The sequence below is a fragment of the Macaca mulatta genome, chromosome 4 (genome assembly GCF_049350105.2).
Source record: "Macaca mulatta isolate MMU2019108-1 chromosome 4, T2T-MMU8v2.0, whole genome shotgun sequence".
NCBI lineage: Eukaryota > Metazoa > Chordata > Mammalia > Primates > Cercopithecidae > Macaca > Macaca mulatta.
Window position 1 is genome coordinate 160,941,312 of NC_133409.1, and position 13,782 is coordinate 160,955,093.

At 38.0% G+C, this 13,782-nt stretch overlaps 1 protein-coding gene across 15 annotated transcripts in view; it reads right to left on the reverse strand.

The window, feature by feature from the left end:
* LOC106997839 (uncharacterized) overlaps window positions 1-13,782 on the reverse strand; it is a 547,605-nt gene that overhangs the window by 27,202 nt on the left and 506,621 nt on the right. For all 15 annotated transcript variants that reach the window (XR_013417061.1, XR_013417051.1, XR_013417050.1 and 12 more), the window contains one exon: window positions 12,736-12,800. Coding sequence is in view for 3 of the 15 variants with exons in the window: in XM_078001345.1 (XP_077857471.1) it covers window positions 12,736-12,800 (65 nt within the window). In the remaining 12 variants the exon portion in view is untranslated. The remainder of the gene's footprint in view (window positions 1-12,735; window positions 12,801-13,782) is intronic.

The window sequence follows — 13,782 nt, forward strand, 5'->3', positions numbered from 1 at the left end:
TGACGATGTTCACTTTGATCACTCAGTTCAGGTGGCATCTGCCATGTTTCTCCATTCAAAATGTATTTATTTTCCCTCTTGTGATTAGTAAATATTTTGTGGGGGATAGATTTGAAAGTATGTAAATATCTCATTCATTCCAAATTTTCAATTTACTCACTTTGATAATGATGGACTTATGGTTTTGTATTTTATTGAGCTGTAATACATTACTATAATTTATTTTGATGGTCAAATTATTCCCAATTTGGCTTATGGGAGCTTCTTCAAGATGATTTTTATGCCCTTTTGACATGACTTCATTGTTTTTTTAAAGGACTTCCTTACTTTTTGGTATAAAATGCTTGATATTGTACTCCCTCTATACAATGTACTCCCTCTATGAAATCTGGTCATTTTCCCAGAAAAACTCTCTCTCTTTTTGGTGAAGACTGGTATTTAGAAGCCAAGATATGGATGCTAAATGTGCTAGTTGCTATTGCGGTGGATATGTTGCCAGTCTATTTCAGTGAACAGAGCTAGGTATTATAATACACACATATATTTACATCTCCATGTATTAATATATCTTTATTTATTACAAATTATAAGTTCACACCAGTACCTTCAACTCCATAATTTTCTCCTTTTATATATTTGTAATTTGCTTCTATGACAGAATCTTGGCCCTTCACCATCAATATACTTACTTACCTATTTGATCAGTCTATCATATGTAACCAATCTCTCATCTCGCCTCCTCACCCCACTTGGGGTCTGACATTTATGCTGGGTGACCTCTAGCATAGATGCTCTCCTATCCTGCATAAGCTTTCTTGCCCCACAAGAAACCACCCCTTCACAGGGATGCCATTCTCACTCCTCTTGATCTCTAAAACCATGTGATGAGTCACCTCCTTTCATTTGGTAGTGTGTTGGATAGTGGCACATCAAAACACATGTCCACCCAAAACTTCAAAATGTGACTTTATTTGGAATAAGGGTGTTTGCAGCCATAACCAAGATAAGGATCTCAAGATGAGACCATCCTGGATTAGGGAGGGCTCTATATCCAATAACAAGTGTTCTTATGGGAGTCAGAAAAGGAGGCAACACAGACACACACAGGGAAGAGCCCCACGTGAAAGCAGAAGCAGAGATTGAAGTGATGTGCCTACAAGCCAAGGAACTCCAAGGATTGCCAATACCCACCAGAAATGAGGAGACACAATTCTCCCTTGGAGTCTTCTAAAGAAATCAAGCCTGCCCATACTTTGATTTTGGCCTTCTGGCCTCCAGAACTGTGAAAGAATACATTTCTGTTGAATGAAGTCACCAAGTTTAACATAATTACTTACAGCATCTCTGAGAAATTAATACAGAGTTTGGTACCAGGAGTTAGCACTTGGACAAATACTTTGGGGGTCCATATTCCAATCCACTCTACCTCTAGACACCTGCTTCACCCAGCTTGTCCTCCAAAACCCCACACCAGCCTGTCCCCACATGTGAACATCCTCATCACCCTGCCAAGGCTCTGACAGCCCTTGACAGGCTGTGCCCTATCGGTACTTACCCTCTCGGGTCTGACATGTTGCTCTGAGCCACCACAAACCCCGCCCTCCTCCCTGCTGCAGACTCCTACCTTGCCCTGCCCATTTCATGGCTTTAGAATGAAATTTCTGAGTTAGAAAAAGAAGAAAGAAGAATCCCATTAACATTTAACTTCAATGCAAATTAAGCTTCATAATAAACAGTATAGCTCACACATTTTTTTTTTTTTTTTTTTTCACAGACAAGGTCTCGGTCTATCATCCAGGCTGGAATGCAGCGGTACATTCAGAGCTTACTGCAGCCTCGAACTCCTGGGCTTAAGTGATCCTCCAGCCTTGGCCTTCCAAAGTGCTGGGATTAAAGGCATGAGCCACTGTGCCCTACCATGCTTACTTTTCTTTATTTCCCTTACAAGACAAAAGTACAAGCTCTTTCTAAAATAAAGTGGAAAGTGTCAAAATTATCCCCATTTCCTAATGTAAGGAAAAAACATACAGCATTCTTGGCAGAGAAAGATAGAAATTCTTTTATAAAATAGTTATCTATCTTATTTTCAGTATAGTTGCTCTTCATTTGATCTAAGCAAATACGACATTTTAGTACAATAAATGTACTCAAAAGACCCATGCACTGAACTGAATTCTTCAGAGATAAAACACTTTGTCAAGAAAAAAAGAAAAGTCAAAGTGGCTTCAGAGGTTGTCTCTCCTTCTTTAAGCTTCTGGCATTTTTAGGCATCGTCAAAAGAAATGCCAAAATACAACAAATATACCAACAGGATAAAACACAAGTTTGTTGTAAAACCATAAACATAGCATGATTATCACGGGGGATCTTAGGTTTATGTTATTATACTCTAACAATGAAGTCCTTAATTAAAACATTCTACAAGTTCGGGGTTATTAAGGACACCTGAAAGCCCTGAAACAAGGAGACAAAATGGAAAATAGAGCTTATTCCAGTCTCACTATTTCCAACAGAACATTTTAGGAAAGCTTTGAGCATTAGCTGAAACACAGGGAAAAATAAAGACATGAAAACTATTTCCTGAAGTTTATTTTTTAAAAGTTCTATCTGTTTTTCTTTACATCTGTTGTGGCTGCTGTTCCCACAGATAAGTCACCATCCAGTGCCAGAATGGAAGAAAGTTTATGGGTCTCTTTTGTTATGTAGCACTGAACTACAGAGAAAATTTTATTGCACATTTGCTGCTTTCAATTTCCCCAGATTGTTTAACAATTCTGTGCTTCTGTGACATAAAAGACAGGCCAGAAACCTGAGGCCGCCCTTCTCAGCTCCAGATCGAACATGACATTACAAACCGGACAGCATTTGACAATTTGGCTTGCTCTTTGAAAGCTATCAGACTGTGCCACAACCAAGATGCAGAAAAAAATAACAGTCTTTGTTAGGCAACATTTGTAAAAATGTAGTTCCCATTATGCATTGGCAAGTGTTAGCTACAATTAGTAATTATTAATATTAATGAAATCGGTATGTAAAGGATGCAAGAGGGACTTTAATTCATTAGGGGATAACTCAATACCCTGTGTTCTATTGTGCTGCAGAGAGAGTATCTGTGATATGAAATCACACATCGGCTGTCTATTTGGACTTACTGACTTGCCACTTCTTGCCAGTTGTGTAGTGCTAAAGAAAATTTAAAGTACAATAGTCGATACAATCATTTCTCAAGTGGACCTATTCATCTCTCATCAAAAAGAAAAGACATAATGAGAGAAGAGCATTTTTCTGTGTTTGAATTATATTTAATACCATGGGAGATATAAAGATACTGAAGCCTTAAAATCTATAATGTTGCCTGCCATGTTTTGATAATACTAACTTTAACCTGTAGAACAAATTACAGTAAAAGCCTGTGTATTTGGTAGTCCATCAACCAGAAGTTCCTCTCTACTAGCAATTTTGAGCTGTGCCAATATGGTAAAAATTGATATTTCTGATTATGGCTGGTTACAAGATCCTACTGTGCATTCTCAAACAAAGTTTAAATTTTATCAGGCAATTTTAATATATATTACTTGTACTCTAGTGCTTTGAAAAACTGATAATCCACATATATAGTAATCCTGGCCTTTCAACTTTATTGCCATCTCATAATTTCACGGCCTGATGAGTAACCCTTCTTTGATGTCCCAATATTTCTTCAGGTGTAATTATACTATATTTTGCATGTATATATATATGTGAATATAATAAACATATTATGAATAATTACACATAATACAGACATAGCACTTATTTATATTGCAGCTACATCCTGGGTGTTAGTGTATTCTACGAATGTCACATATATAGTATATTGACTCATTTAATTGTAGTAATTATCTGATATTTAAATGGCATGATTGTAAAAATGAGGCAGAAGGCTTTATGACTTGCCAAAGATCACATGTGTAATAAAGTCATAGAGGCAAGACTGAAACTGGATTCCACCAGCATCCAAAGCTCTATTCCTTCCAGTATACAACATATCTCACTATACCTACCACCCTTCTAATTTCTAAACCAGATACTTTCAGAATAATCATCAATTTTTCCTTCTTTATTTACATACTCAATTTGTAACCAAGTCATCATTTTTTTTCCTTGGCTTAATTATCCCTAGTCCCCAGGCCCACTTTTGCCCTCATTGCTTCATGGGGTTAGATTACTATAGAAGTCTTCTAATCTAGGCTGCTTGCCTCTAAACCCCATTCTGCTTAGTGGGGTTTAAATTCTTAAACCCCACTAAGGGACATTCTTAAAGCAATGTCCACTGTGTCATTCCTCAGCAATCTGATTATTTAGGGATGTATGTCTAAAAAACAAAACAAAAAAAAAACTTTCTTTTGAGAAATACATTTTACATTACAACCTCATAGACCTAGTAAACATATTTGTGTGTCCGTGCACACACAGTTGATCCTCATTATTTACAAATTCTATATTTGCAAATTCACCTGCTTGCTAAATATATTTGTAACTCCCAAATCCATACTCAAAGCATGTTTGTGGTCAGTCACAGACATGTGTACAGTGATGAAAATGTAAGCACCTGACATACATGTTCCCAGCTGAGGTTGAAAAAAGTGGTGCTCTGTCTTCTTATTTCAGCTCAAACTGTAAACGAGTGTTCTTTTCAAGGCCTATTTAATGTCACACTTTTTGCATTTTTGTGCTTTTTTTAAATTGGTGATTTCATGTTTAAAATGGCCCCCAAGCACAGCGCTAACGTGGTAACTGCCGTTCATCAGCACAAGAAGGCTGTAATGTACCTTAGGGAGAAAAACACATGTGTTCGAGAAGCTTCATTCAGGTATGAGTGATAGTGCTTTAGCCTAGAGTTTAATGTTAATGAATCAATATATATATTAAATGAGGTGTCCTTATTCAGAAACACTCATAAAATAAGGGTATGTATTAATCTGTTGATGAAAATTTTGTGACCAGAGGAACAAAGGAACCTAATCCTGTATTTACCCAGGAAGCAATGGCTTCGTAATTACTAATTCAGGGTTGGTGACTTTATAGAATAGAACTATTACAGATAACAAGAATTGACTGTATATAACTAAAGCAAATGTTTCACAAAAACCCTTATTAACTGCAAGACATGTTTCTATTTTCTGTTTTCCTCTATCCTAGTTCATTAAAACAGGTATGGTGGTTGTGACCCAATACACTAATTTCACAACCTACTAAAGAGTCAAGATCCAAAGCGTAACGGCCGCTAAGCTAGGACCTACTATTAGAAGATAAAACAATTTTAAATTGGCTTTCAAGGCTCTCCACGATACTGCTTTATTCTACGTCTCTAATCTTTCCCATGCCCCATCCCTTGCTGGTCCTGTCAGTCTGGCCAGACTTGGGAGATGGGTGAAGGCCCTTCGGAAACTGCTGTTAAGTCCTGGTTGAGCCCTTCTGAGCCTTAGGGTCCAGGGTCCCATGTCAGGGAGGATCTGCAATATAGGGGGGGGTCCAGGATGGGGACAGAGAGTGGCCTCCCAGGTTCACCAAGTAACTAGAATTCTGTGATGGAGAACAGGATTGGTCACACTGCAAGGTGCATGCTGAATCTTATTTCTAAAGCTCTATGCTAATGCTGATTTCAACTGCGTTGGGGGTTCGCTATGAAAAGTCTTCCTACTTGCTCCTTCTTGTTGAACTAAGACCAAAGCTATAAAATGGCAAGTCAAGACCTACTTATTCATTTATTTTAAAAATAAAACCTTAGTGGTAGAAGACCAAGGCCATGTCGGTTTTCTACCACTTCTGTGAAATCTCTTGAGACTAATTATTTCAAGTTGTAAACTTCCCATCTAGATTAGATGGGGAGATTTTGGATGGCTGATGTTTATTTTCTTAACAATCTGGTTAAAAAATCAGTCAAATAGGTTGGGTTCAAATCACCCCTCCACCACAAATAGTAATGTGACTGTGGATGAGTTAAACACTGCAAACTCAGTATATCCTCATCTGTAAACTAGAGATAATAATGCTAACTACCTTACTGGGTTCTGGGAGAAGTAAATGAGATAATGCTTCAAAGAATAACAGGTAAAAAAAAAATGATTGCTTAATATATTTTGTTATTATTGTCATAATCATTATTAGTATTACCATGGGGCCAAACACAAAATAGGCACTTAATGATTTTGTTTGTAACTACATTGCGAAACACTTGACTTTAAATCAACTGGAAACTTTTCTGCTGTTAGTCAGCACAGGACAATTCTTCAGGTATCTTTGGACTGACACAGTTACCCCCCCCTTTTTTACTCATAGTTCTTAAGAATAACTATAGAATATGCTGAGAATGCAACATCTTAAGATAGGGAGAAACTAGCCTGAACAGTCTAGGCTCTGTTCTAATCCCTCATAGAAACAGTATGTCCTTCAACACATTAGCACAGTGAATCATGTTATGCTGGGGTATAAAACCCAGGGTGGGATACTTTCTTGGGACCCTCCACTGCAGCGCAAATGGGGGGCACATGCAGATGAAACTCCATCTGCCAAACTAGCTTTCTTGAGGCTTTTATGAATCATAGGCTTCTGTTGTCCTATCTGTAAGTAATACACTGCCTTCATGTAACTTGTGTTGGGGAGTGTTCTATCTCACTGGATTAAGACAAGCTGGTAATCCGTACACAGTGAAACAGCTCTGTAACCAAGTCATTCTATTTTTGCTTGTATGGTCTTTTCTAAGGTAGTCCACTTTCAGCACAAGAGAAAGAACTGAGGAACGCTGTTGAAGGATTCGCTTTACCAAATCTTACTGTGTGACAAGCATTGTATGAGATTTTATAAACATATTTCTCATCTTATATTCACAGTTTCTGAGATGTAAATGGCATTAACTTTATTTTATAAGTAAAGAAGCTGTGGCTCCAGACAAATAAAAAGCTCAAGGTCACACATCTTGCTGTTATAATAAGCCATATATTCAAAGGGGGTCAAAGAAGAATGGAGAGGAAAGTAATGTATTTTTCTTTCCTTCCAGGTTTCAGCATTACTTTGGTGTTACTAGCCTATCTTTCTTTCTTTTGCCTTCCCAGATGTTTTAGCACTGCTATGCTATAGTTAGAAACTGTAGAAAAGTGCAATCATTTATAACCAAGTCAGAGATTAGATTTAAAACAACAAAGAGTTTGTATATGGCATTATGTAACTAAGAGGTAATGAAATTCACATCTTTCAAGATTTAATGTGAGGAGCAGAGCCTGAGCTGACTCAAGCCACTGATTTACCAGCCCCTTACTTCTCCAAAGCATGGACCAGTCCAGCACCCTACCCCTAGAGGAGCAGAGCCCAAGTAGGTGGAATAGGCATACAAATCTCTACAGCCTAAGCCACTAAGGCATGCAGGGGCATTGCTGATATTGACTATAGCTGAAGAAACTGTACAAAGACTACACTACTGCACCCACCCAAAGAAAAGCCAATGCACCCTACCCAACTGACACCCTAGGACATATCTGCAGGAGAAAGTTTTTTCCCATGAAAGCCACACTACAAAACTGGAAGAGGCAAATGTTCTACTAAATGCACAGATATCAAGCAAGGGAGACAAGAACATGAAAAAGCAGTGAAATATAACACTACATAGCACAGTAATTCTCCAGTAACTGATCTCAACAAAAAGAAAATTTTTAATTGCCTGAAAAGAAATTCAAAATAATAACTTTAAGAAAACTCAGAGACAAAGGAATACAAAAAAGACAATTCAATGAAAATGAAAAAACAATTCATGATTTGAATGAGAAATTCAACAAAAGATGGGTATCAAAAATGAAAGAAACAGAAATATTGGAGCTGAAGAATTTAATAAATAAAAATATGTCATTGAAAGCTTCAACAATACATTACATCAAGCAGAAGAAAGAATCTCTGAACATGAGGAGATACCTTTTGAAATAATCCAGTCAAACAAGAAAAAAGAATGGAAAAGAATGAAGAAAGTCTGTCAAACTTATTGGACACCATTAAGCAAACAAATGATTGGATTATGGCAGTTCCAGAGGTGGAAGAGATGGGAAAAGTCATAGAAAATTTATTCAATGAAATAATAGCTAAAAAGCTTCCAAGTCTTGGGAGAGATACGCACAGCCAGATACACAATGTTGTAAAGTTCCCCAAAGTTTCAACCCAAAACCATCAAAAGTAAATGATAGAGAATTCTAAAAACAATAAGAGTGTCAAGTCATATATATAGGGGAGTCCCCATTAGACTAATAGCAGATTTCTCAGCAGACCAGGAGAGAAAACCATAAAAACCAGGACAGAATGGGATGATGTATTCAAAGTGCTGAAAGAAAACAAGCTGTCAGAGAAGAATACTATGTCCAGCAAAGTTATCTCTGAGAAACAAAGGAGAAATAAAGTCCTTTCTGGACAATCAAAACCTCAAGAAATTCATCACCAGTAGACCAGCCTTACAAGAAATGCTTAAGGAAGTATTTCAACTGGAAGTGAAATAAAAACTACCATCATGTAAACACATGAAAATATAAAACTCACTGCTAGAACAGATATGCAAATGAGAAAGAGAAAGGAATCAAATACTATCACTACAAAACAAACAGAAAACTGCAAAGATCAACAATAAAAGAAGAAACAAAGGATGTACCCCCCTCAAAAAAAAACTAACAAAATGACAACAGTAAGTCCTTGCCTATCAATAATAACATAACCTTGAATAGAAATGGATTAAATTCTCCATTTTAAAAATGTAGACTGGCTGAATTAATGAATAAATAAGATACAACTATATGATGCCAACAAGAAACTCATCTCACCTGTAAAGACACTATAGACTGAGGGTGAAGAAATAGAAAAAGATTATCCAAACAAATGGAAACCCAAACAAGCAACAGTAGCTATACTTGTATCAGATAAATTAGACTTTAAGTAAAAAACTGACAAGAGAGAAAAGAAAGGTCCTTATATAATGATAAAGGGATCAATTCAGCAAGGGGATATAATTCTAAGTATACATGCACCCAAAACCAGAGCACTCAGTTATATAAGTCAAATGTTATTAGATCTAAAGAGAGAGAGAAACCTCAATACAATAATAGCTGGGGTCTTCAACACCCTACTCTCAGCAAACATGTCATGTAGATAGATAATCAGCAAAGAAATATCAGATTTACACTGCACTATACCCAACTGGACCTAACAGACATTTACAGAACATTTCATCAAACAGATGCAGAATACAACTTCTTCTCATCAGAACACAGAACATTCTCCAGGATAGACGAGATATGCTAGGTCACAAAACAAGCATTAACAACATTTTAAAAACTGAATTCATATCAAGTATTTTTTCTGACTACAATGAAATAAAACTAGAATTCGACAACAGGAACTCTGGAACCTATAAAAATACATGGAAATCAAACAACATCTTCCTGAATGATCAATTGGTCAAGGAAGAACTTAAGAAGGAAATGTAAAATGTAAAAATTTCTTGAAACAAATGAAAATAGAAACAATATACCATAACCTATGGTATGCAGCAAAAGCAGTACTAAGAAAGAACTTTATAGCAATAAGTGTCCATATCAAAAAGTAGAAAACTTTCAAATAAACCACCTAACAATATACCTGAGGGAAATAGAAAAGCAATAACAAACCAAGCCCAAAATTAGTAGAAGGAAAAAAAAATCAAAGTGGAAATAAATGAAACAGAGACAAAAAATACAAAAGATCAACAAAATAAGCAGCAGGTTTTTTGAAGTGCCTGGAAGACAATCCAGGCAATACCATCTTGGACATAGAAACAGGCAAAGATTTTTATGACAAAGACACCAAAAGCAATCACAACAAAAGCAAAAATTTACATATGGGATCTAATTAAACTTAGGAGCTTCTGCACAGCAAAATAAACTGTCAATAGAGTAAACAGACAACCTACAGAATGGGAGAAAATATTTGCAAACTATGTATCTGACAAGTCTAATATCCAGCATCTATAAAGAATCTAAATTTCCAAGAGAAAAACAACCCCATTAAAAAGTGGGCAAAAGACATGAACAGACACTTTTCAAAAGAAAACATACATGTGGCCAAAAAGAACATGAAAAAAAAAGTTCAGTATCACTGATCATTAGAGAAATGCAAATCAAAACCACAATGAGATATGATATCACACCACTCAGAATGGCTAGTATTAAAAAGTCAATAAATAGATGGCAGAGAGGTTGCAGAGAAAAGGGAACACAATACACTGTTGGTGGGAGCATACATTAATTCAACCATTTTGGAAAGCAGTATGATGATTCCTCAAAAAGCTAAAAGTAGAATGACCATTCGACCCAGCAATCCCATTACTGGGTATATGCCCAGAGGAATATAAATCATTCTACTGTAAGAACACATGCATGTGAATGTTCACTACAGCAATGTTTACGATGGCAAAGACACAGAATCAACCTAAATGCTCATAAGTGACAGATTGGATAGAGAAAACGTGGTACATACACACCATGGAAAATTATGCAGTCATAAAAAAGAATGAGATCGTATATTTTGCAAGAACATGGATGAGCTGGAGGCTATCATCCTTAGCAAACTAACGCAGGAACAGAAAACCAAATACCATATGTTCTCACTTATAAGTGCGAGCTAAATGATGAGAACTTTTGAAAGCAAAGAAGGAAACACCAGACACTGGGGTCTACTTGAGAGTAGAGGGTGGAAGGAGGGAGAGGAGCAAAAAAGATAACTATTCAGTACTGGGCTTAATACATGGGTGATGAAATAATCTGTACAACAAACCCCTGTGGCACAAGTTTACCTATGTAACAAACCTTTACATGTAGCACCGAACGTAAAATAAAAGTTAAAAAAAAGTAAAAAATAAAGTAAATAGGCCAGACGAGGTGGCTTACACCTATAATCCCAGAACTTTGGGAGGCTGAGGCAGGTGGATCACCTGAAATTGGGAGTTCGAGACCAGCCTTGCCAACATGGTGAAACCCTGTCTCTACTAAAAATATTGATACAAAAATTAGCTGGGTATGGTGGCACACACCTGTAATCCCAGCTACTTGGGAGGCTGAGGCATGAGAATTGCTTGAACCCAGGAGGCCAAGATTTCAGTGAGCCAAGATTGCACCACTGCACTCCAGCCTGCGTGACAGAGTGAGGCACTGTCTCTAAATTAATTAAAATAAAATACACTGAACACATCATGATATAGTTTGGATATTTATCTTCACCCACATCTCATGTTGAAATGCAATGCCTAATGTTGGAGGTGGGACCTGGTGGGAAGTGTTTGGGTCATGGGGGAATATCCTTCATAGCGTGGTGCTGTTCTCACCATAGTGAATGAGTTCTCCTGAAATGTTGTTTAAAAGTGTGTGGCATCTCCCCATCTCTCTCTTGCTCCGCCCTTCAAATTCCACCATGATTGTAAGCTTCCTGAGGCCACCCCAGAAGCTGATCAGATGCCAGCACCATGCTTTCTGTAAATCCTGCAGAACCATATCCCAATTAAACCTCTTTTCTTCATAAATTACTCAGCCTTAGGTGTTTCTTTATGGCAGTGCAAGAATTGACTAGCATATACCATTTGCTAGATTAAGAAAAAAAAAAAAAGACAAAAATAAAACAGAAACAAAAAAGAAGACATTATAACTGATACCACAGAAATTCAAAGGGCCATTAGGGACTATTATGAACAATTATATACCAAACAAATTGAAAAACCCAGAGGAAATGGATAAAGTCCTAGATACATTACAACCTACCAAGATTGAATCAGAAAGTAACAGAAATCCTGGATAGACCAATAGTGAGAAATGAGATTGAGTCAGTAATTTAAAAAAATCTCCCAACAAAGAAAAGCCTAGGGACAGATGGCTTCACTGCTGAATTCTACCAAACTTTCAAAGAACTAATACCAACTTTTATCAAACTACTCCAAAAAAATCTAAGGGAAGGCAATTATTCCAAATTCATTCTGTATGACCAGCATTACCCTAATATCAAAACCAGATAAGGATATAACAACAACAACAAACTACAGGCCAATATCCCTGATAAAAACAGATGCAAAAATTCTCAACAAAATATTAGCAAACTGAATACAACAGCACATCAAAAAGATAATACACCATGATTAAGTGAGATTTATCCCATGAATGCAAGGACAGTTCAGCATACACACAATGTATTAGTCTGTTCTCACACTGCTATAAAGATACTACCTGAGACTGGGTAATCTATGAAAAAAAGGTTTAATTGACTCACAGTTCTGCATGGCTGTGGAAGCCTCAGGAAACTTACTATCATGGTGGAAGGCAAAGGGGAAACAAGGCATGTCTTACATGGCAGCAGGAGAGGTTGGGGGAGAGGGGGACAGTGGGGGAGAGAGAAAAAGAGAGAGAGAGAGAGAGAGAGAGAGAGGTGGGGAACTGCCAAACACGTTTAAAGCACCAGATCTTCTGAGAACTACCTCACTATTGTGAGAACAAAATGGCAGAAACCACCCCCATGATCCAATCACCTCTCACCAGGCCCCTCCCTCAACATCTAGGGATTACAACTCCAGATGAGATTTGAGTGGGGAACTGAGCCAAACCATATCATTCTGCAAATGGCCCCTCCAAAATCTCATGTCCTTCTCCCATTGCAAAATCAATCATGCCTTCCCAAGAGTCCCCCAAAATCTTAACTTATACTAACCTTAACCCAAAAGTCCAAGTCAAAAGTCTCATCCAAGACAAGGAAAATTCCTTCGGCCTGTGAGCCTGTAAAATCAAAAGCAAGTTAGTTACTTCTAAGATACAATGAGAGTATAGGCATTGGGTAAATGATTCCATTCCAAATAAGACAAATTGGCCAAAACAAAGGGTCTACAGGCCACATGCAAGTCTGGAAGCCAACATGGCAGTTATTAAATCTTAAAGCTCCAAAATAATCTCCTTTGACTCCATCTCTCACATCCAGGGCACGCTGACAAAAAGGGTGGGCGCCCAAGGCCTTGGGCAGCTCTGCCCCTGTGGCTCTGCAGGGTACAGCCCCTAAGACTGCTTTCACAGCCGAGCGTTGAGTGCCTGTGGCTTTTCCAGGAGCACAGTGCAAGCTGCTGGTGGATCTACCATTCCACCATGGAAGATGGTGGCCCTCTTTTCACAGCTCCACTAGGCAATGCCCCAGTGGGGACTCTGTGTGGAGGCTCTGATTCCAAATTTCCCTTTCACACTGCCCTAGCAGAGGTTCTCCATGAGGGCTCCAACCCTGCAGCAAATTTCTGCCTGGACATCTAGATATTTCCATATATGATCTGAAATCTAGGCAGAGGTTCCCAAACCTCAATTCTTGACTTCTGTGCACCCACAGGTCCAATACCACTTGGAAGCCACAAAGGCTTGGGCCTTGCACCCTCTGAAGCAAAGACCTGAGCTGTATGTTGGCCCCTTTTAGCCACTGTTGGGATGCAGGGCACAAAGTTCCAAGACTGCACAAAGCAGCAAGGACCTGGGTCCAGCACATGGAAACAAGTTTTCTTCTTAGGCCTCTGGGCCTGTGATGGGAGGGGCTGCTGTGAAGACCTCTGCCATGCCCTGGAGACATATTCCCCATTGTCTTGATGATTAACATTCGACTCCTCATTATATATGCAAATTTCTGCAGCCAGCTTGAATTTCGTTTTCTTTTCTACTACATGGTTAGGCTGCAAATTTTCCAAACTTTCAGGCTCTCCTTCTCTTTCAAACGTAAGTTCCAATT